The 20,541-nt window shown below is 53.2% G+C and overlaps 2 protein-coding genes across 4 annotated transcripts; one reads left to right on the top strand and one right to left on the bottom strand.

Annotated features, from left to right (window-relative positions):
• The first annotated feature begins 507 nt into the window (after nt 1–507).
• Nucleotides 508–12,817, top strand: LOC114898385 (cytochrome P450 4A11-like). 3 transcript variants are annotated; one of them, XM_029227792.1, is made up of 12 exons: nt 508–722; nt 3,586–3,727; nt 4,370–4,414; nt 4,895–5,022; nt 6,215–6,339; nt 6,717–6,871; nt 7,308–7,414; nt 7,497–7,687; nt 7,782–7,915; nt 8,807–8,871; nt 9,008–9,084; nt 11,484–12,817. In XM_029227792.1, exons 1-12 carry the CDS (start codon nt 528–530, stop codon nt 11,650–11,652), a joined length of 1,533 nt encoding a protein of 510 aa, XP_029083625.1. In that variant the 5' UTR covers nt 508–527; the 3' UTR covers nt 11,653–12,817. The 3 variants fall into 3 exon arrangements, with proteins under 3 accessions (XP_029083625.1, XP_029083626.1, XP_029083627.1); XM_029227793.1 differs by lacking the exon at nt 3,586–3,727 and having other exon boundaries at nt 522–722; nt 11,484–12,814; XM_029227794.1 differs by lacking the exon at nt 508–722 and having other exon boundaries at nt 4,395–4,414; nt 11,484–12,814.
• Nucleotides 12,818–13,591: 774 nt separating this feature from the next.
• On the bottom strand, nt 13,592–19,623 carry LOC114897985 (cytochrome P450 4B1-like). Its single transcript, XM_029227011.1, is given in 9 exon segments — nt 13,592–13,728; nt 15,081–15,161; nt 15,164–15,273; nt 15,697–15,730; nt 15,733–15,772; nt 15,872–15,936; nt 16,707–16,736; nt 16,739–16,886; nt 19,444–19,623. Coding segments are annotated over 9 exon segments (825 nt in total).
• Between the last annotated feature and the right edge of the window lie 918 nt (nt 19,624–20,541).

Genomic DNA, 20,541 nt, shown 5'->3' on the forward strand with positions numbered 1-20,541 from the left:
TCATTAACTTACTGGTCAGTTAAAAAAAAAAGTGGGGGAGATGGAATTTTCAGTTGCATGAGATGAATGAAGATGATTCATGTGGTCATGCAGGGTAGTCCACAGCTAGATGATACTACAGACTTAAACTCTGGTTCTGTACAATATTACAGTGTTAAACAAGATATCACAGTGATATGTTATTCAAAGAAGTTTTAAAAAAACATTCATTTTTCTGTTTTATTTCCATTTGTATAAGTTTTTAAAAAAGTAAGCACGTGATAGTTTGCAGGATCCTGCTACAACCCAAACTCCCATTTCTATTTATAAATATTATCGTCTCTTTATATTACTTACATTTTGTAACAGATGTTGGTTTAAATTAAAAAAAAAAAAAAAAAAAGACAACTCGGGAGGCCCAGGTCTGAGCTCTGTCCTCACCTTCACCCTCCCCCAGGTGGGCGGGGCAAGCCTCCCTGACCAGGCTGGGTGCTCAGGGGAGGTCAGCCACTTTCAGGGACAGTCAGCAATCCAGAAGCCACTGCACCATGAGTGTCTCTGTGCTGAGCACCACCAGAACCCTGGGCGGTGTCTCGGGGCTCCTGCAGGTGGCCTCCCTGCTCGGCCTGGTTCTGCTTCTGCTCAAGGCAGCACAGCTCTACCTGCGCAGACAGTGGCTGCTCAAAGCCCTCCAGCAGTTCCCGTCTCCTCCTTCCCACTGGCTCTATGGGCACATGCAGGAGGTAGGATGGAGTGGGACAGGGAAGTGGGAGGGCAGGGAGGGCTGGGGCTCTCAGACCATGGTCCTGGTGAGCAAGCCCATGGGACGAAGCCTTGTTGTGGTACGAGCACGTGGCCTCACAAAAGGACCCAGCTTACCTCTCAGGTCTTGGCTCTTCATCCCAGTCCGGGGAGCTCCCCCCCTCCCAGGACCCCGTGCTGGTGTCCTCGGGTCTGTAAGACACTCCTTCCTTAGGGAGATCTGCAGGCTGTCCTAGCAGCCCTGCACTTTGAGGACAGTGGCTCTTCCTTCCTGAGTCTCCCCCGTCTACAGGCTGAGCAGCTTCAGCTGTTCTCATAGAACAGGCTTCTAGATGCTTCCCTGCCCCATCCCTCAATTGCATCCTCTCTGCCTGGCCCTGAGCTTGCCTGGGAGCACAGACATCAGTCTGATGGATGCTGCCCTGTGGGCTCACTGTCCATGGAGATGACAGACAGGAATCTAGGAAGATGTCAGGTCACAGGAAAAGAGACCCACCTGCTGGGTGGGGGGTTACATCAGCTGTAGGGACAAACTGGCTCAGTTTAAGACTGAGGAATTTTCCAGTCTCCTGATTTCAGTGCTTAAATCCTGACAAGTTGCTGGCACACATGAGCGAGGTTCCCAGGATGGTGCCAGGTAAGGAGAACTGACATTTGAGTTGCACCATCCGCAGGGTGAGGTCACCCGCCTGGTGTCCTCCCTCAGTGGACTATGTGCTCTAGGAACCGAGCGTGAAATCCCCCTCACCCCCAGCACCCTGCACAGAGCCTGCGCAGAGGGCTGCCAGTCCAATGTGTGGAGGGACAGGAAGGAGGGAAGGAGCGGCTTGCAGGCTGGGGAGGGGCAGCGCCTACCCACCCAGCACTGGCAGCACTAGCCTGGTTGGCGGGGGGCTCAGAGCAAAGTCAGGGGCCATGTGGAGAGGGGCTCATCAAGGGTTTGTGGACTGAACAAATGCTGGGAGAAAATCAGGGGTTGCAGAGAGCTGAGGCCTCCCTTTCTCTGCAGCGTGATTAGAGTAGAGTGGGGCTAAAGACGGGAACCGGAAACAGCCCGAGCCCCACGTGGGCTGGCCCAGTACCTCTCTCCCCTCTCCTTCCTAATCTCCTGCACCCCAGGTTACTCACCATCCTCCCCACCTGCCTGGGCATTTTGGCCTCTGGGATTCTGCTCCCATGTGCCCTCTACCTGGAATGATCTTGTCCCTCATATGTCTGTCTACAAAGGCCCAACCCCAAGCCACCTCCTCCAAGATGTCTTTCTGGGTCTCCCAGGAGCGGAGGGGACAACCCTTTTTCCCTTGCCTGTCCTTCTCATAAGGCAGTGCTAACCGGATTCAGCTAGTTTTGTCTGCAGTGTCATAGTTGTGAGCTCCTTCTGGGAGAGCCTGCCTGTGGTTCATCTTTGTAACCTGAGAGCATCTTGGTAAATGATGACTCAACGAATGAGTACATGCATGACAAAGAGCTTTCTAATGTCCAGATCTGAGTTAGGGCCCCTTCCCCAAAGCTTCCCCAGAGGCTTGGTCTTCCCTCCATCACACATTCATGAGCCCCTAGGGCTGTCATGTCCTCAATCTCGCTGTCTCCTCCTGGAGGCTCCAAACAGGCAAACATCTACAGCCGCATCCTAATTCAGTGCCTTAAACCAGTGCCTGGCACATAGTAGATGCTCAGTAAATACGTGCTCAGTGAAGGAACCCATCCCACAGTAGGCAAGTTGCCTCAGAGCTGGTGAGTCCTGATGGTAGAAGGATGCAGGCAGAGATTAGATACCAAAGTGGCAGATGGTTGCTTTGAGTTACACAGAAGCCATTGAATTAAAGACGAGGTGACTGCATGGAACATGCCTAGGACCAAATGTTGACGAGAAATCCAGAGCTGATAAAACGAAGCTGAATCTGCAAGGTTAAGGAGAGGCAGTTGCTCTGTGGCAAAGAGGAGGGGCACACCAGGTAGAGGAAAGAACCTGGGCAGAGGCTTAGAAGTGTGAGCAGGTGGGGCCAGTGCAAGGCGCACAGGCAGCAGCATCTTTGCGGGCAGAGCAATGCGTCCTGTGGACTCACCATCCCGGCAGGAGGCAAGAATAGAGAGGGTAAAGCCAGAAAGCAAGGGCCTTTGTGGTCCACACTGAGGAGTTTCAAGAGACTCCTCTAGGCGGTGGGAAGTGCATAAAAGTTTCTGGACACTGGTAAGTAAAAATTAGATAAAATAATCCACATATCAAAACCTTAGTTCAATACCATTTCCATATATACATCCAGAATCTGTGTACACACTCAGTATGTAAAATAATATGATACAAACACAATTTAGTATATAATTTTTCTCACTTATCCATATATATCCGACACTCTTTCAAATTAACAAACATTTATATGTATGCTGGGGTACTACTGAAAATATATAACAACCAGTATAGCAAAATGAAATTAAAAGATAAATTTAATTTTTATAATATATTTTATTCTCTAAATAAACAAAATTATATGACAAAACTACTTACCAAGTGACACGAATTATCATAAATTGCTCATGCAAATGTACGAATCACTTCCCAAAGTTTTCTACGCCTGGGAGTGAATCTCTGGTGTAAGTTTCTGTAGGCAGTTTGTAGTGGTGGCCCATAAATCTACCCGACAAGGGGACAGAATGTGGTCTTAGGACAAAGGTGGACAGCCAGCAGGTCTGGGGCAGAGCCCAGGTCAGAAGAAATAGTTCCAAACTCCTAATTCTGCTGATTGATCAAGAACGATCTCCCTGTACCCATCCTGCCCTTCACCCCCACTCCAGCACTGGAACTCAGAGAAGGGTTTTATTGATTTATCTTTCCCTTGGGGACAGTTCCAAGAGGAGACTGAGCTGCAACCCCTACTGAAGTGGGTAGAGAAATACCCAAGTGCCTGTGCTCGCTGGCTGTGGGGGACGAAAGCCCTGGTGTTGATCTATGACCCTGACTACATAAAGGTGGTCCTGGGGAGATCAGGTGAGAGGGAAACCCACATCCCAGCAGGAGAAAATCTTCCCTCTTGGGTACATGGCCCTGGATCTGTGAAATTCCAGAAGAAATTGGCACTTCAGCCATCAATACCTGGCTCCCTACCAGCCATCCTTGCAGCCCACAAGCCAGACTAAGGCCAACATTACTCACTTACAGTGAATGCTTAAACACCTGGGTGGGGCTGGCTTCTCTTTTCTGTCTTACTTTCTTTCTTGTTTTAACCCAACTGAGATGATCCCAGGTCTGGAAGACAATTCCCTGTCCACACTGATGATGTAGGTTTGGCACCTCTCACTGTTGCCTGTCCTGGGTCATGAAATGGCCAAACCACCACAAGCTGTAGGAAAACCACAGGCTCCTTTCTTACTCTGTGGCGCTGAGCAGAGCCTATCTTTCTTGCTGATTCACCGTCTTAGCCCTGTGGGTGTTCTGCTGCTGGGACACTGAGTCTGCCTTCCTGGGCCCACAGTGACCATCAGGACACAGAGAGTCAGGGATGGGAGGCAAGAGGGAGGTGGCTTGAGACAGACTGCCGGCTGACCAGCAGCAGGAATGGAAGGTGCCACAGCTGCTCTGGGGGCTGCCTGCCTTGTTCGGTGCCCTCCACTTCCCTTCCTTCCCTTTCAGACCCAAAGTCTCACGATTCCTACAGAATGCTGATCCCCTGGATTGGTAAGTACATTTAAATACAACTGCAGTCCACCCACCAGTTAGCTTTACCAAGAGCTACCTCTTTGGTTAATGGAGAACAACGGGTACCAGGCATCCTGTCACCACCTCATCTCTCAGTCAAGCCTCATTTCTCTCCTTCCAGTAAAACTCTCACCCTTTGTAATGATGCTGAGAGCCCTCCTGAAGCTCAGCCTCTTCTTCATCACTTCTCAGTCCTCTGCGATATTCTCAGCCTGACTATTAACTAATTCCTTCTATCACCTGCCCCCCTACTCTTCTTCAACCTCTGTCTCACAGCTGTCATAATCACATCCTATGGACCAGCCATTTTGGAAATTCACATTCCTGAACTGTACTGGCCTTTCCTACCTTTGCCCATGGTGTGTCTTTTCCTGACACCCTTGGTTCCTCCCAAGTTGTGCCCAGTCGTCCCTCTGATCCAGTCTCCCCGACCCACACACACACCCATCTGTGGCCCAGGGAATGGTTTGCTCGTGTTGGAGGGGCAGACGTGGTTCCAGCACCGGCGGATGCTGACCCCAGCCTTCCACTATGACATCCTGAAGCCCTACGTGGGTCTCATGGCCGACTCTGTCCGAGTGATGCTGGTGAGTCTATCCCTCGTCACCTGGACACACTCATATCCAGCACAGCTGACAAAGTCCACTCTCAAGGGCTTCCCTGGTGGCGCAGTGGTTGAGAGTCCTCCTGCCGATGCAGGGGATATGGGTTCGTGCTCCAGTCCGGAGGATCCCACATGCCGCGGAGCGGCTGGGCCAGTGAGCCATGGCCGCTGAGCCTGCGCGTCCGGAGCCTGTGCTCCGCAATGGAAGAGGCCACAACAGTGAGAGGCCCACGTACCGCAAAAAAAAAAAAAAAAAAAAAAAGTCCACTCTCAAACCGTTGTGTCCCTCAGGCATCCGTCAGACACAGCCCCCAGAATTATGCATTCAGAATGTACTCTGAGACCGTGCTCACCAAAACTGGATGGGACAGAGGGGTATCCCAGCACCAGATTGGATCCAAGGAAAGGGAAGGCAGGGCCATGGTGTATTGAGAGTCCACTCTCCTCTCACCTCCACATCTTCAACACAAAGGAAAGAGTAAGGGTCATTCCCCTGGACAGCAGTGCAAACTGCCCCTGGCTGCCCTGGACAATGGCAGCTTCAGTGGTAGAGTGGGCATCCCAGGATGTCACTCAGATAGACTCTGGCATGGAGTCCAGGGCCTCTGCATGGAATTGAGCCACTCATGGGAGGAAATGAGGCCAGGTTTACACTCAGAGAGCTGGGTCTTCATAAGCATCACCTCTCATCCAGACTGGGCACCACCTGGTCTCAGCTAACATTAAATGAATAAAAGGAATTGAAGTACCTCATGTCCCTTCCTAGGAGCCCAGTAGAGCCCCATAAGCTTCCTTGCCTTGAAATATTTGCATACCAGTGTTGGGCATCACCTGTCCAGTTCCAATCTCAGGACACAGAAGACTCCACATTTGTTCCCTGAGAAATTATGCTTTCTGGCCTCCCACAAGGTGGTTATGATCAACACTTGTTCCTAAACTTTGGAACTAATACAGAATATTATGAGAGACCATGATTAATTATATAATAAAAGATTCTGAGAAAATAGACGTCACATTACACATGTGTGATACAGCCTTAAATTGCTAAAACACATCTGCTTACAAAGTGAGGAAAACTCATCCAAAGATTTAGAGAGACGGAGAGAGAGCCTGGCCTTGTCAGCGCAGGCCTTCTGGGAGAGCAGAGCAGGGTCAATGTCCCCCTCCCACCACAGGACAAGTGGGAGGAGCTCGTCAGCCTGGACTCACATCTGGAGGTCCTTGGACACATCTCCTTGATGACCCTGGACACCATCATGAAGTGCGCCTTCAGCCACCAGGGCAGCATCCAGACAGACAGGTCAGTGACAACCCTTCAACGGCAGGGCAGGGTCCTTGTTCTCACCAGCTGGGGAGGACTTACCTGAGAGGCAGTTAGGGCAGTGTGGACGCTTATCAGCACAGAAAGCAACATTCTGCACAGAGCCATGGACCACAGTCAAATTCCACCCAGACCAACCTTGACTCAGTCACAGGTCCCTGATTCCTGCACAGGGAGAAGCCTGGCTGCTCAGGCCACTTGTAAAGGACTGAGGGTCTCCAGGGCTGTGAGGCAGAAATGACAAAGCCTCAGAGCTGCCTGTCCCCGCTGACTGAGGAATCCCCACCCGGAGCCCCACTCCGTCTCCAGGTCAGAGGCTCCCTGCACTCCAGTCTCCTCTGCATCCTTCCCTTCAGGAACATCCAGTCCTACATCCAGGCCATCAGGGACCTTGGCAATCTGACTTTTTCCCGATTAAGAAATGCTTTCCACCAGAACGACATCATCTACAGGCTGACTCCTGAAGGCCGCTGGAGCCACCGCGCCTGCCAGCTCACCCATCAACACACAGGTTCTGCTCCTCCTTCTGGGCGGCTCCTCCCCTGACCTTGACCCCGCAGGCAGGGCCCAGACTCCTGCTTCCTCTTCAGGGGCTGGCACACACCCACACTGGGTACTTCCCTGGTGCAGGGGTTGGGAACCGAGACGTCAGGGTGTCAGGTGAGGTGCAAGGAGATACATGTGTCACCACGTTGCTGACGGTGGAATGAGACCCCCTCCCAGCATCATTCAGGCAGAGCCTCCATGGGCTGTGCTATTGAGGGGATTCCCGACCTGGATCAGACGATGCTGGAGCTCTCTGCCCTGACATGTGCGCCCATTCCCACCCTCGTCCTCATCCACCTGGTACCCAGATTGGGCCTGAGGGGCAGATAGGGCTACGGTGGGTGCTGCATGTGGTTCCCCAGAGCCCTCAGCTCTGCCTGGGAACCACTGTTCTGGGACAGATGGAGTGATCAAGATGAGGAAGGCTCACCTGCAGAAGGAGGGAGAGCTGGAGAAGGTGAGGAGCAAGAGGCACCTGGATTTCCTGGACATCCTCCTCTTCGCCAGAGTGAGTGTGGGCAGGAGAGGCCTGAGGCTTTGCCCAGAAGCACAGAGGAAGGGCAGACCCTGCACTCTCCCTGCCTCCACAGATGGAGAACGGGAGCAGCTTGTCTGACAGGGAGCTCCGTGCCGAAGTGGATACGTTCATGTTCGAGGGTCACGACACCACAGCCAGTGGCATCTCCTGGACCCTCTACGCTCTGGCCTCCCACCCTGAGCATCAGCAGAGGTGCCGGGAAGAGATCCAGAGCCTCCTGGGGGATGGCGCCTCCATCACCTGGTGAGTGCCCAACAGGTGGGAGAACCTTGCCCCTCAGCAAGTGGAGAACTCCTGGTTGTCTGGCTCTGCCGCTCTCAAATGGGCTTCCTTTCAGGGACCACCTGGAACAGATGCCCTACATCACCATGTGCATCAAGGAGGCACTGCGACTCTATCCACCAGTGCCGTTTATTTTCAGAGATCTGAGCAAGCCCATCACCTTCCCTGATGGACGCTCCTTACCTGCAGGTATGAGCTTCACCCACACCCACTAAACTAAGCACTCTGCAAGACCACGTGGGAGATCAGAAATACACATGTGCTTTCCCAGTTCTGAGATGCTCTGACTCGTTTCCACCTTAAGATAATTAATGTTTACTCTGTAGTTTGGACAAGTTTTGTAAAATGCTTGACATAGAAGTTGAACACAGCAAAAGCTCAGTAAACAAATGCTAGACCCTGAAGGTGGCCTTGTAATAGAGCCTGAAAATTCTAATTCCTTGAGACATCAAGGCTTAAGAGAGAAGCAGGTGGAGATGTGGTTCTTTCCATATGGGGTCTAAGTAAATGAGGGAGCTCAGGGAGTGCACTGTCATGGGTCAGATGGTCCAATCTCTGGGGAGCCCTCAGGTGGATGGCCGAGAGCCGCTGATGACCAGGTCTGACAGCCCTGCTGTGGTTGGAGGCCACCCATTGGCTCACCTCCCAGTGGGTCTGAATCCCAGCCCTGCCACCTCCTCTCTGTGGGATCACAGACACATCCCTCAACCTCTTGGAGGCCCAGGTGCCTCATCTGCACGTGGGGATAGGAGTGCCTTCCCTGAGGGCTGCTGGGAGGATTAGATGAGTTAATGCACAGCCCCGAGGGCTCACGATGGCACCTGATAACTGTGAGCTTTCATGGGAGGCGATCCTCATACTAAGCCTCCAGTTCTTTTCCTTCTCAGTCCTGCCCATGGTGACCTGCTCCTAACCTGTGCTCATGTGCTTTGACACCTCCAGCCCACCTGTCTTGCAAGAGCACCACTTCATTCAGAGTGATGGAGGGTAGCTCTCATGGTGGCTCCTGGGCCTTTTGTGCACATTGCCCCTGTTACCATGGGTACCATCAATCTTCTCTCTCTCCTCCCTGCCCCACAGGAGTCCCGCTCTCCCTCTTCTTTTATGGGCTTCACCACAACCCGAAGGTGTGGCCGAACCCAGAGGTATGATGGAGGAGGGGATGGAATGCTCTCTCCAGACCAGCACCTCCCCTGCTCCACCTCAGGGATTCTTGTCTCCTGGTGGATTGGTGCAAGGAGTTTGACCCCGCCTGCCCTGGCCCCGGTGCTCTCTCTGCAGGTGTTTGACCCATCCCGGTTTGCACCGGGTTCTTCTCAACACAGCCATGCTTTCCTGCCCTTCTCAGGAGGATCCAGGTGAGGCCTTCTGTACCTGGGGCAGCTGGGTGTCACTGGTGCTACCTGATGTGTGTGACTGTCTACATTCATATGTGGTGTGTGCAGTTATGTCCCTGTATGTTGGCGTGTTGAGAAGGAGGCGTGTGTCCCCATGTACAAGAAGGCCTTCAGGGCACACCACGGAGTCCTTGACCTCCTGACTTCCGCAACGATCAGCCACATTGCCATGGCCGTGGCCGCTCCAAAGTATTCCAGGGTTTTCCTCACTTTAGGAGTATGACTTTTCAGCTTTAGAATTTTTCATGAAAGGTAAACTTCAGATGTTTGCTTTCCACAATTATCAGTCATCTTTAAAGATGGTTTTCTTTCTTTACACATTCCTTGTCCAGCCCACTGCCTTTTCTACTTAATTCAACAATCCACCTCTGACTGTATCATCAGTTGTGTTTGCATGGGTTTGGATTTCCAGCTGCCTTTCTTGTCCTGAGGCTTCAAACCATGTATGTGATCACTTACAGTTGCAGGTTGAAGAAAGTTACATAGCCACATGTGTCTTTTCTATTTCTATAGTCAAACCTAACAGTTGTGCCTGCATATTCATATAAACATGACACCATTTCTGGTTGCCAAAATTCTATATATGTAGTGGGGATTATATACCATAGTCCCAGAATCTACAGAGTCTAATTTTGGCAAAAAAGGATGAAATTGAAGGCAATCAAGTGCTTTTGAGAGAAAACTCACTATTTTGTCTTGGACATGTGCATTTGAGAAGTTCCTGCCGTGTAAAATATAAAGCACACATGAAATAGCTGTTAAGCTGGATGATACCCTCCACAATGACTCCTGTGAAAATCTTCAACGGCTACAGATCCCCCCCCGAAATAGTAACTTCCATAACTTTGGAACTACTTAGTAATCCAAGTTTTTTCTGAGCCTATAATTCTGTGAAATTTTCAGTTGGTGAATCAACCTTCACAGAACAGTCTTGACGCAACACGTTCCTGGAATTTGCTCTAGTATTTGGTCTGTGCCAGGGTCCTGTTCTTCCTTGTAGACATTGGCTGCAGGTCATGCGGCTGCCACCAGAGGACAGGGGGTACCTGGCAACTCAATTCCGAGGTCAGAATTAATGTTTAATTTTACTCCATTCCTTTTTTTTATCAATTCAATTAACTTTGTTCAAATAGAAAGCTATTTATTAAGCCTGCCTCTGTGTGCCAAACCATATATTACAAGATGGGAACACAGAGATGAAAGGAACTTTCCTTGCTCCAACAGTTCACAGTCAAGAAACCACTGCCGCTATTCAAGACAGACATGCGACGTTTCCATAGTGTAGCGGTCAGTACGTTTGCCTTACAAGACAGACATCATGCACTCGTCCACTCTTTCACTCGTTCATTCATTCACTGAGCAGATTGTGGACTGTTCCATGTTTCTGGCACTGTCCTGGTCACGGGACGGTGATGTGTCCTTGAGTGAACACTAAAGCTGCTTGGGGATGTGGGAGAAAGAGGCGCAGGCGGCAGAGGCGGGAGGCCAGGCGGTCACTAGACTGAGTCTTGAGCGTGTGGCCAGCAGAGGCGGGGGGAGGGGGCCTCAACAGCAGCGGAGCGAGGAAGAGGGTCCGGACAGGTGCGAGGTGAGTGAGGAGCAGCCCAGAGAGCGCTGTGACTCCAGCTGAGGCCCCGCGACGTGTCCTCCCTGTGATGGAGGGCGCAGCAGGCCCCGAGCCGCCGTGGCTGCAGTAGAGGGAGGGGAGGCAAGGAGGCTGGAAAGGCCAGTGAGGAGCCCACGGGATGGGAGGAGGGGCCTTGCTGGACTAGAATGGGAAGGCTCCAGGGACGGGTTGACTGAGGGGCTGCGGGGAGACAGGAGGCCGGAGCATTAACTGGGAGGCAAGTGGTCCAGCGGGTCGAGGGGCGCTAACCCGTGGCCCCTCCAAGAAGCCTCCCGGTTGCCATCCTGACTTCCTGACACAACTCTGTCCTGTCCTGTCTGGGGACTGGGGCCCCTGCTTATCTTCCATGGGTGGTGAGGGCCCGAGAGTTGCCCACACCCCCCTACAGTGCCCTGGCCTGGCCTGAAACCAGAAGCTGCCTGTGGACGAGTGAACAAAGTACTAATTCACGTTTACTGATTCACGTGACCTGACCCTGTGGCTTAGAGCGCCGACGCTCCCCAGCAGGACTTGCTACTGCTGAGAGCAGAAGTAGGAGTTAGGAGCTAGTCCTGGAGAGAGGTGGCCTTTGTGAAGGTCAGGGCGAGAGGGTGGACCGAGGCTTGGGCGGCACGTTCAGTGTGACCCGAAAGGAAGGGATCGGGGCTGGGCCACGTGGAGGAGAGCCCTGAATGCCCTGTGCCCGACAGGGGTTAGAAGCCTCTGCTCACTTCCTTTTCCCTCCCTGACCCAGGAACTGCATCGGGAAGCAGTTTGCCATGAATGAGATGAAGGTAGCCGTGGCCCTGACCTTACTTCGCTTTGAGCTGGCACCGGATCCCTCCAGGGTCCCTGTTCCCATTCCAAGAGTTGTGCTGAAGCCCCAGAATGGGATCCACTTGCAGCTCAGGAAGCTCCTGTAATGCTTGTTGGAGACAAGGACGAGTTCTGAGGGCCCCTGCCTGCCATCCTGTCTCGCTGTCACTCTCTCCCGTCCTTGCCTCTGTGCCCACTTCCTGCTTCTATCTGCCCACCTGCCGGCCTACCTCATCTCCTGCCTCCTGCCCATCAGACGTTCTGCCCTCCTCCTCTCACCTTTCTCCAGGCTCCCTATCTGCTTATCTCTCCAACTGTCTCTGACCCACCTGTGCCTCTGACTGTCCACCTAAACCCTGATCGCCTGCCCTCCTCCAGTCTGTCTACTCTCTCCTTGTCTTTCTCCCCTTCTGCCTGCCTGTCTGTCCCTGAATTCACTTCCTTTTGCTGCTAAAACAATTGACCACAGCCTTAGGGACTTCGAACAACACAGAGTTATTCTCTGACAGCTCTGGAGTCAGAAGCTGGAAGTGGGTTTCCCTGGACACAGCCAAGGTGTTGGCAGGGCCCCCGGTGCAGGGATGTAGGAGAGGATCCCTCCCTTTGCCTTTTCCCACATCTAGAGCTGCAATCCTTGCGTTCCTTGGCTCCTGGGCCCTCCTCCATATTCAAATCCATCAGCTTCTTCAAATGTCCCCCTGCTTCAGTCTTCACATCGCCTTCTCTTTCTTAAGGCCCTCTGTGATTACACAGGCCCACTCAGATAAAACAGGCTTGCTCTGAGTTCCGGGGATTAGGACACGGACACCTTGGGCAGCCGTTACTGTAGCTGCTAAGTCCTGCGTGACTACCATCGCCTTGGGCCCCCGATCACTCCCGTGTGTTATGGGTCTGCTCATTTGTCACTCACCTGGCTTCCCCTCTTTCCCACTCCCTGGATAAATTCACAATGTCATATGGAGCGTGTGTGTCTTCCCTTGCAAGAAGCTGGATGGAATGGAAGAGAGAGAGAAGGGGAGGGAAGGCAGAGGAGACGAGGAGGGGACATGACCCCCGGTCTGTGGGCCCAGAACCCCAGCAGAACAAGCATGTCCCAGCGCCCCTGCAGCCTCACACTCTGGGGTCCCTCACGCCCCACAACCTGCCTGTCACCTGAGGCTCCCAGGGCAGCTGAGTCAGGAGAAAGGGCTTGTCTCCAAAGGCTCAGAGAGAAGAAGCTCACTCCGGGCACCCGTCGGGGAAGGAGCCTCCCAGCTATTGTGTGGTAGCTTCCTCGCTACATCCTTAGAGGGGCCCAGCCAGAGCCCATCCTGCCCTGAGCAAAGAAGCCTTACAGACTTGGCTCAGCGCGAGGGCCTCAGGAACCAATCCTTCACCCCAAATGAGTTTTGAGAAGAGCCCAGCCCATATTTGAGAAGCGCTGGCCATGTCACCAGCCCCCGGCAGCCCTTCATCACACGCAGGGCCAGCAGGCTCCTCAGAGGCCCAAGCGGGCGTCTGTACAGGATGCTCTGGGAGGAGCGGCTGGGCACGAGGCTTGGCTGCTGGGAGAGGATGTCAGACCCGACGCAGAGGACCAGCCGGTGCACCTCCCCCACAGGACAGCCCCTTGCAGTCCCTGGCATGAGCAAGGACGGGCTTCTTCAACCCTGGCTTTCCTGGAGACCTCGGGGGGACTGGTCCTCCTGAACCTGACCAGCGCCAGGCCCCTCGCACTCCTCCACCAGCCTCTCTGCACCAGCCCTGCTCTCTTGCTGCTTCTGCACACAGGTCCTCCTCCCGTTGCACACAGGTCCTCCTCCCGTCCCACCCCTGCCCTTCCTAACCCAGGGCCCCGGATGCCAGAGGAGACCCCCCTGCAGCCCTGTGCTCTGCTGTGATGCCGCCATGTGCCTCCTGAAGGGGACGTCTCCCCCCAGCCGCTGCCTGCAGCTGGAGCCTTCGGCCCAGTCCCCTCCCCGTTCCTAGGTCACAGGGCTAGTTCACTCTGCTCCAACATGGGGCCAGGAGGACTCTCTGTGCCTGACCGGGGGTGGGGCAGGAGAGTTAGCCGGGAACGTCCTGGACAGGAAGCTTGGCAGGTCCCCCGGCGTTAGGTGGTGCAGAAGGGCTCCGGCTGGTCACTCTCAGCGCATGGGACGATGGGAACTTCGTCTTCTGGGTGCCAGCCATGGACGTGAGCTCTAATCCCAGGATTTTACAGGAGCTAAAGAGAGTGACTAAGAAGAGACCCTGCTCGCTCCACACAGTGGGAAAACCCCAGCTGTGTCCACACTCCTATGCACACCCCCCAGGACACGTACATAGACAGTCACCCCTGTGCAGCCTCACCTGTATGTGCCCCTCGTACACTCCACGCTCGGCTCACACACATGCACACAGTCTCTGGATCCCAGGAGGCAGCAGGGTTTGTTTTGCGAGCGGGTAGGATTACGTGGGATTCATCTTTGGTGCCCCATGCTCCCAGCTCCCCTCTCACATGGAGCCTCCTCCTTCCCTCTGGCTCCAGAGCTCCCACAGACACGTGTCCTCAGAGAGAAAGGCAATTCTACCCATGGAGTCTTAGTCAAAAGAGGCCAGAGTCAGAAGGCCTCCGCTCAAGCTCCTCCCTGATGAGCATCTTGGCAGGTTCCTTCCTTTAGTATTTAAGTGGGATAACAGCCTCCTCGGTCCTGCCTCACTGGCCTCCTGAGGACCCAGAGATCAGGGAAGGAGACACATCTTAGACTCGAGAGCCACCCGTGGGCCAGACATGGTTGGGACACTGGGCTCTGCTCCCTGATGATACCTGTTGAAACCATTTCTTCACTTGTGCAACTAAGCCCATGCACCACAACTACTGAGACTGTGCTCTACAGCCCACGAGCCACAGCTACTGAGCCTGCGTGCCACAACTACTGAAGCCCGAGTGTCTAGAGCCCATGCTCTGCAACAAGAAAAGCCACTGCAATGAGAAGCCCACGCACAGTGATGAAGAGTAGCTCCCACAACAAGAGAAAGCCCGTGCGCAGCAACAGACCCAACACAGCCAAAAATAAATAAATAAATAATTTTTAAAAAAAATTCATTGTCTTGTGTATTTCTGCTTTAAGCAATTTTTCCTTATGTCTGTTATATTCCAAAAAAATACACACAAAGTTAAAAAAGAAACAGATCTCAGTGAAGGGGCAGGCCCAAAAGCCATCCATCTATCACGTGAAGTGAGTGAGTGCCTGCCCATAACCGCCAGTCCCAAGGCACAGCTTCTGCAGCAAACGCTGAGTAAATTTTAGAAAGATGGACAATTACGGGAGATGAATGGAGAGTCTAAAAGCAAGTAGGTGTTCACCATATGTTTGTTGAATGAATGAGTGAGCTCTGGAACACACGAATAGTAAGCATTTATAGACACACATGTTTACATGGCGCTGCCCTCGAGGTGACAGTCCACGCAGGTGCCTATTCCCCTCTAATCCACAAGCCTGCGGAAGACAAGGGAACACAGCTACTCTACAACCCAGCTTGGAGATGGCAGCACCCAGGGAGAGGCCACAACCTGGGCTGGCTGGGGCCCTATTCTTCCCAGAGCCGGGCCCCAGCGGCTTCAGGTGGAGGTGGATGCCATTCTTGGAGAGCAGGGTATCTGGATGGGTGGCCTTGAGGGGTCCAGGGAAAACTCAAAACAGAGCAAGCAGAGGGCTGTGACCACATTCATCTTGTTCATGGCAAACTGCTGTGCAAGGCAGTTCCTGCGATGAGCAGCACAAAATGACATCAGGCTACAGGGTGTCCAGAGTGATGAAAACCAGTACTCTAAGTGACCAACAGAAATCAGTAGCTCTTTTTGGATGAATAATTGTCTGATTGATTGATTGACCTGGGCTTAAGAAACAGATCCTGGGAGTATGGTGAGGGTTCCAGACCAGGTAGGGTCACACTGTGGGCTGTGGCTTAGGGGGTCTCTCTTGGAACGACTCACCCACCCACCTGCCAAGGACAAGACTATGCTAATGGTAGGAGGAAGGTCCCTGGAACTTCCCCTGCATCAGGGTCACCGCACACCCAGCATGGTCCCCCTCATCCCAGAGTCCCCCCAAAGGATGCCTCCCCAACGACATCCTCCATCCTCACCTCCCTGGTCCAGAGGACCAGGGATGTTAGGCTCTCCTTACCTGGGCCCAGCAGAGAACAGAATGAAGGCAAAAATCCAACCACATTCTCTGGGGAAAAGGGCAGGGGGTCGAAGACCTGAGGGGACAGGCCTTGCTTAAATACCTGCCAGGTCCTAGGGCAGGCTGACCCCATAGCCACCCACCCATCTGACCTCTGGGCCCTGGGATGGCATACCTCGGGGTCGAGCCACACTGCACTATTCCTACGGTGGGCATAGATGTGCAGAGAAATCAGGCTACCTGTGGGCAGAGCAGAGGCCTGGTGACCAGGTGGTCATGAGGCAGCCAGGCCCACCTCCTCACAGGGCCAGAATCCCCTAGCGTCCCCCTAACAGGGTACCAGCCCCTCCCTGAGCACTGCCAGTGACAGAGAGTCCATGACCCCCCTCAACGCATCAAAGTGCCTCTGATCATCATCACACGTATTTCCTGCAGCCCCTCACTGAGCACAACACCGGCCACAGACATCTGTAGAAAGGAAAAGGAGAAAAGGACTGATGCAGCCCACCACGCGGTAGGACACGCAAGGACTATCACACTTCCTGCTTTCCATTAACTGACTCTCAAGGGAAGTACTTGTTCACGGTATTATGCTATCAGCAGTAACAGCTACCAGTCATTGGTGCTTACTAGGTGTCAGACCCAGCATTAAACACTCCTTACACACTCCACCACACACGGTTATAGGGGTTGTACATTGCACAGCATCGTACCCGAAGTGAATGATGCCTCCTGAAGTTGTTCAGGGCCCAACCTGCATGGTGGTACATGACAGCCCTGACGAATATTGTCTCTTTCCTCCTGAGAACAACCCAGTAAGGCAGGGACCCTTCTCATCCCCAGTTACAGAAGAGAGCAGAGGCTTAGAGGTAGAGGGATTTACCCCTACCTTATGGAGCTAGGACTTGGACGCAGGCCAAGCACAAAGCCTGGGCTCTTCCCCACTGGTGCGAGGGTACAGAGAGCACCCGCAAGGACTCCGGTTCCACCCAGAATCCACCCCATCCCACCTGCAGGTAGAGAGCGACCATCCACAAAGCGACGGGCTTGCTGAGCTGGCGGTACACCTGGGGCACACGGGGGTAGAGGTGGAAGCTCTCCTTGAGGCACATGGTCAGGTAGGTCATCTTCCTCAGATCACCGCTGCCAGCAACACAGCCAGGTCTTTCCGGGCTGCGAGCAACACGGTCCTGCGGGAAGGCGGTACGTGTACTTTATCTCTTTTGATCCTTTTCTAACCCAGCAAGGTAAAAATGCTTTTCTCCACACTATTGACAAAGAAAGGGAAACACAGAGAGGAAGCACAGTGAAGGCCCATGATCAATGTCTGCTGAGTGAAAATAAGCCACACCCCCAGACCAGTGCCCTTCACTACCTAGCACAAGGTCAAGGGAACTGTCCCAGCAATGAGCAAGGCCAGGGAAGAGGGCTTTACAGTCTCAGGGGATCACCTTTCCTGGGCTTGAAGTTGGCATTCTCCCTTACCCCTTCCCCACACAGGCCAGAGTCACGGGCTCCTCCCAGGGGCCCCATCTTCTGGCCAATAGTATGGCTAAGCCCCTACTATGTGCAAAGTCCTCCCTGAGCCCCAGAGTGGAATGATGCGGGCCCTGGAAGACTAGGACATGACCCTGCCTCAAGGTCACACATTCTAAGAATTGAGGAGACTGACAGGTAGAAGACAGACTGTAACTGGAGGCCAAGTAGGGAGAAGTTAATCCTGACAGACAGTTCTTCCTGGCCCCTGGGGCCCTTCCTTTCCTATTTCCATCACCACTAGGTCTGAGAATCAAACTTGCAGTTACGCTGTACGGACTGATCACATCCTGAATGAAATGGCACAAGTCCATACAGCTGAGAACAGAGGTACAATCCCCGGAGGAACGCAGGGGTGTTGGGCCCGCCATGGTTCCCCAGGAGACCTTTGTAGTGTCTGAGAGAAACCACCCCCTCAGGACTTGCCCACCCTTCCTGGTGCCAAGGCCCTCTAACTTGTGTCAGAGCCAAGAAGCCAGAACTAAGCTGGGTTCCAGGTCCTCCACGCGCTCTCAGGGTGGGGACAGGAGCATCGGGGGGAAGAGGGCAGCTGGCTCTGATATGAGGGTGGGGGAGCAAGGTCTCTGCCCCAGGGAAGCCCACAGGCTGATGGCAAATCCCACTTTGATGGAGGCAAGGAGAAGTGGAGGGGACATGAGAGGAAAGGGATTGAAGTTCTCCTAAATGTCTCTCATACCCACATTAGGGTCAGACCTCAACCTTCCCAGGAAGGGAACTTCTCTGTACTTAGCACAGTCCCCCCAAACACCTCCTGGCCCCTCCACTTGTCTTCTCCATCACTGTCTCCTCTATCGGTACCCCACCCTACTCTCTAACGTTCACTGTCTGTTCATTCAGTGATGCCTACTCTGGGCAGGCTCTGTGCTGGACCCTGAGGAGACAGGGAAGAATCAGACTGGATCTCCATCCTCCAGGGGTCATGGTCAAGTGGGGAAGATGAACAAGTAAACAGAAGATGACAACCCTGTGGGACAAGTGCTGAGATACCAAGCCTGGGGCTGATGCAAAATGCTGGTGAGGCACCCCAGCAGCCTGTGGGCAAGGAAGGCTCTGGTGTCTGTTTTCCCCCCTAGACAGTAAGCTCCTTGAGAGCAGAGCCTGGGTCTGATTCATCTCCCAGACCCATCCTGTCCTTTTCTGGGTGGCTCCAGGATGCAGGTCGATTACCAGGCCATCCTGAGAAGGTAGTTATTTGTACGGGCAAGAATAAGCCTGGGCAGTCCTCACCCAGCGGTTAAGCTCACCACTAGTGTCAATCATGGAGGAAAGGCAAAACTCTCTAGACTGCTTGTGGGAAAAGTGTACTCAGGAGCTAGTAGAAGTCATTATTCCTCTCTCTGAGCCTTAATCTCTGGCAGCTACACCTGAGTTCCCAACGCTGGCTACCGATCAAAACACTCGAGGGTGTTTTTTAATTCAGACTCCTACTTCCAATATGTTAATTAGGGTCTTCAGAGCTTGGGGGCCAAGGAATCTGCTTCTCACAGTTGATTCCAATGCAGCTGTCCCTTGCCCTGTGTTCAGAAAGCTCTGGTCTACATCCCCATGAAGGCAGGAAACTTAAGAGCTGTTGCTGACAATGTGTGCTAAAGTGGTCCCCGCTGCCCTGAGATAAGTGGGAAGGATGAGTCAGAATCTGATCCCAGGAAGATGTCTGGCTCCCGACCCAGTCCATAGGCGTGGCAGGGAGGACCCCACCTCTGGGGTCACCGACTGTTTAAACGGTCCGGAGGTCTCTCCGGTGAGACCACGCGTCCCTGCCTTCACTGCCATTTTCTGCCCTAAAAAAAGGAATCTTTATACTGCACAGAACAAAGAGAACACTGGTTAAGCTCTAAACAAGATTGCCTAGCTGTATCAGACTATCCAGGGGTATTTTTCCCATGTTATCCCCGAGTCCTTAGCAGAGCTCTGTCTGAACCTTGGGCCTCAGAATGATGGGACAGAATGATGGCCCGCTTGGGTCCCAGCTTTTAAGTGCCCCCATCACCCACCCCCACCTGATGCCAGCTTGGAATACAAGAGTGAGGGGGAGACCCAGTGGGAAAGATGAATGGGAACCACGGCTCCAAGGACCCCATTCTTCTGCCCAAGCATAGGGCCTCCCTCCATGGCCCCTAGGGGTTTAGGCCAGATTCTCTGAAGGTAAGGAGGCCGTTTTCTTCCACCATCCTCCTCCTGGTCACTTACGTCGAGGGCATGCCCGAAGAGCCAGTGGGTGGGGGGTCCTGGGAATCTGTCCATAGCCCTGGCCAGCATCTCCCTCCCCAGCAGCAGACGAATGAGCTCGAGGAAGCCTAAGACCAAGATCAGTCCAAAAGCCCACAGGCTCAGCTGGGAGAGGCTCGGGGAGAGCAAAACAGGCACCATGGCTTGAGTCGCAGCCACCCAGGTTCCCACCTGCCTCCTGATGCCCTCAAGTTCCCTTATACTATGAACCCAGGCACCCTGCCAGCTCCCACCCCAACCACGCCCTGCTGTTGGCAGCAGCCCAGGCTAGTCTGAGCTCCACAGGGCAGAGGCAACAGCCCTCTAATTCACAGACAACAGAGGAGACAGCCTGGCTGATTTCTACCAAAACTCAACTGAAGAAAAACTAGATGGTGGGCTTCAAAGAAATGAGGCAACGGGTTTCCCTATTTGGCTCCTTAGAGGAGCACCCAGAAGGCGATTCTTGATGTAGTTATCAGCGTAATAATGACCACCTTTTCATATAAGCTGCCGTGGATGTCTCAGGCACTCTCTACACACTATCTCATTTAACCCCAACAAGGAGGTCATAGGTACTCACTCTTTAAACTCATTCTCCAGATCATGAAACTGAGGCTCAACTTGCCTGTGCTTTCTTGCAAGAGAGCTTCCGCTGTCCCCTTCAACATGGACCACTGGGAGAGCTCGCATTTATGCCAGACTCATGATGCTTAAGTCTTTTTTTTGTGAGGCACCTTCAGGGGCAAGACTCTAGCCCCAGAAGGGAGAGCTTGGGTCAGAAAAACGCCAACTCCACTCCCAAGATCATAGTACAACTTGAACTTGGGAACATTATTTTCAGGGTGATGAGGAGAGATCATCAAGCTCAATGACCCCTGGACTGATGGAGTGAGGCACTTGGTCCCAGAGAGGGGCTGGGAATTGTCCAAAGGCTCATAGCAAGGCAGCAACAGCTCTTACTTCCCCAAGCCAGGTCTCATGAAGGAATTACAAGTGAGGTTAGCTTGGGCAGAGCTCCATAAGAGGGAACAAGAAACAATCTGATTATGGTGAAGGGCATGGCTTGGAGGAGAAGAA

Source organism: Monodon monoceros, unplaced genomic scaffold (genome assembly GCF_005190385.1).
Source record: "Monodon monoceros isolate NGI ecotype Baffin Bay Population unplaced genomic scaffold, NGI_Narwhal_1 Super_Scaffold_18, whole genome shotgun sequence".
In the NCBI taxonomy this organism is placed as follows: domain Eukaryota; kingdom Metazoa; phylum Chordata; class Mammalia; order Artiodactyla; family Monodontidae; genus Monodon; species Monodon monoceros.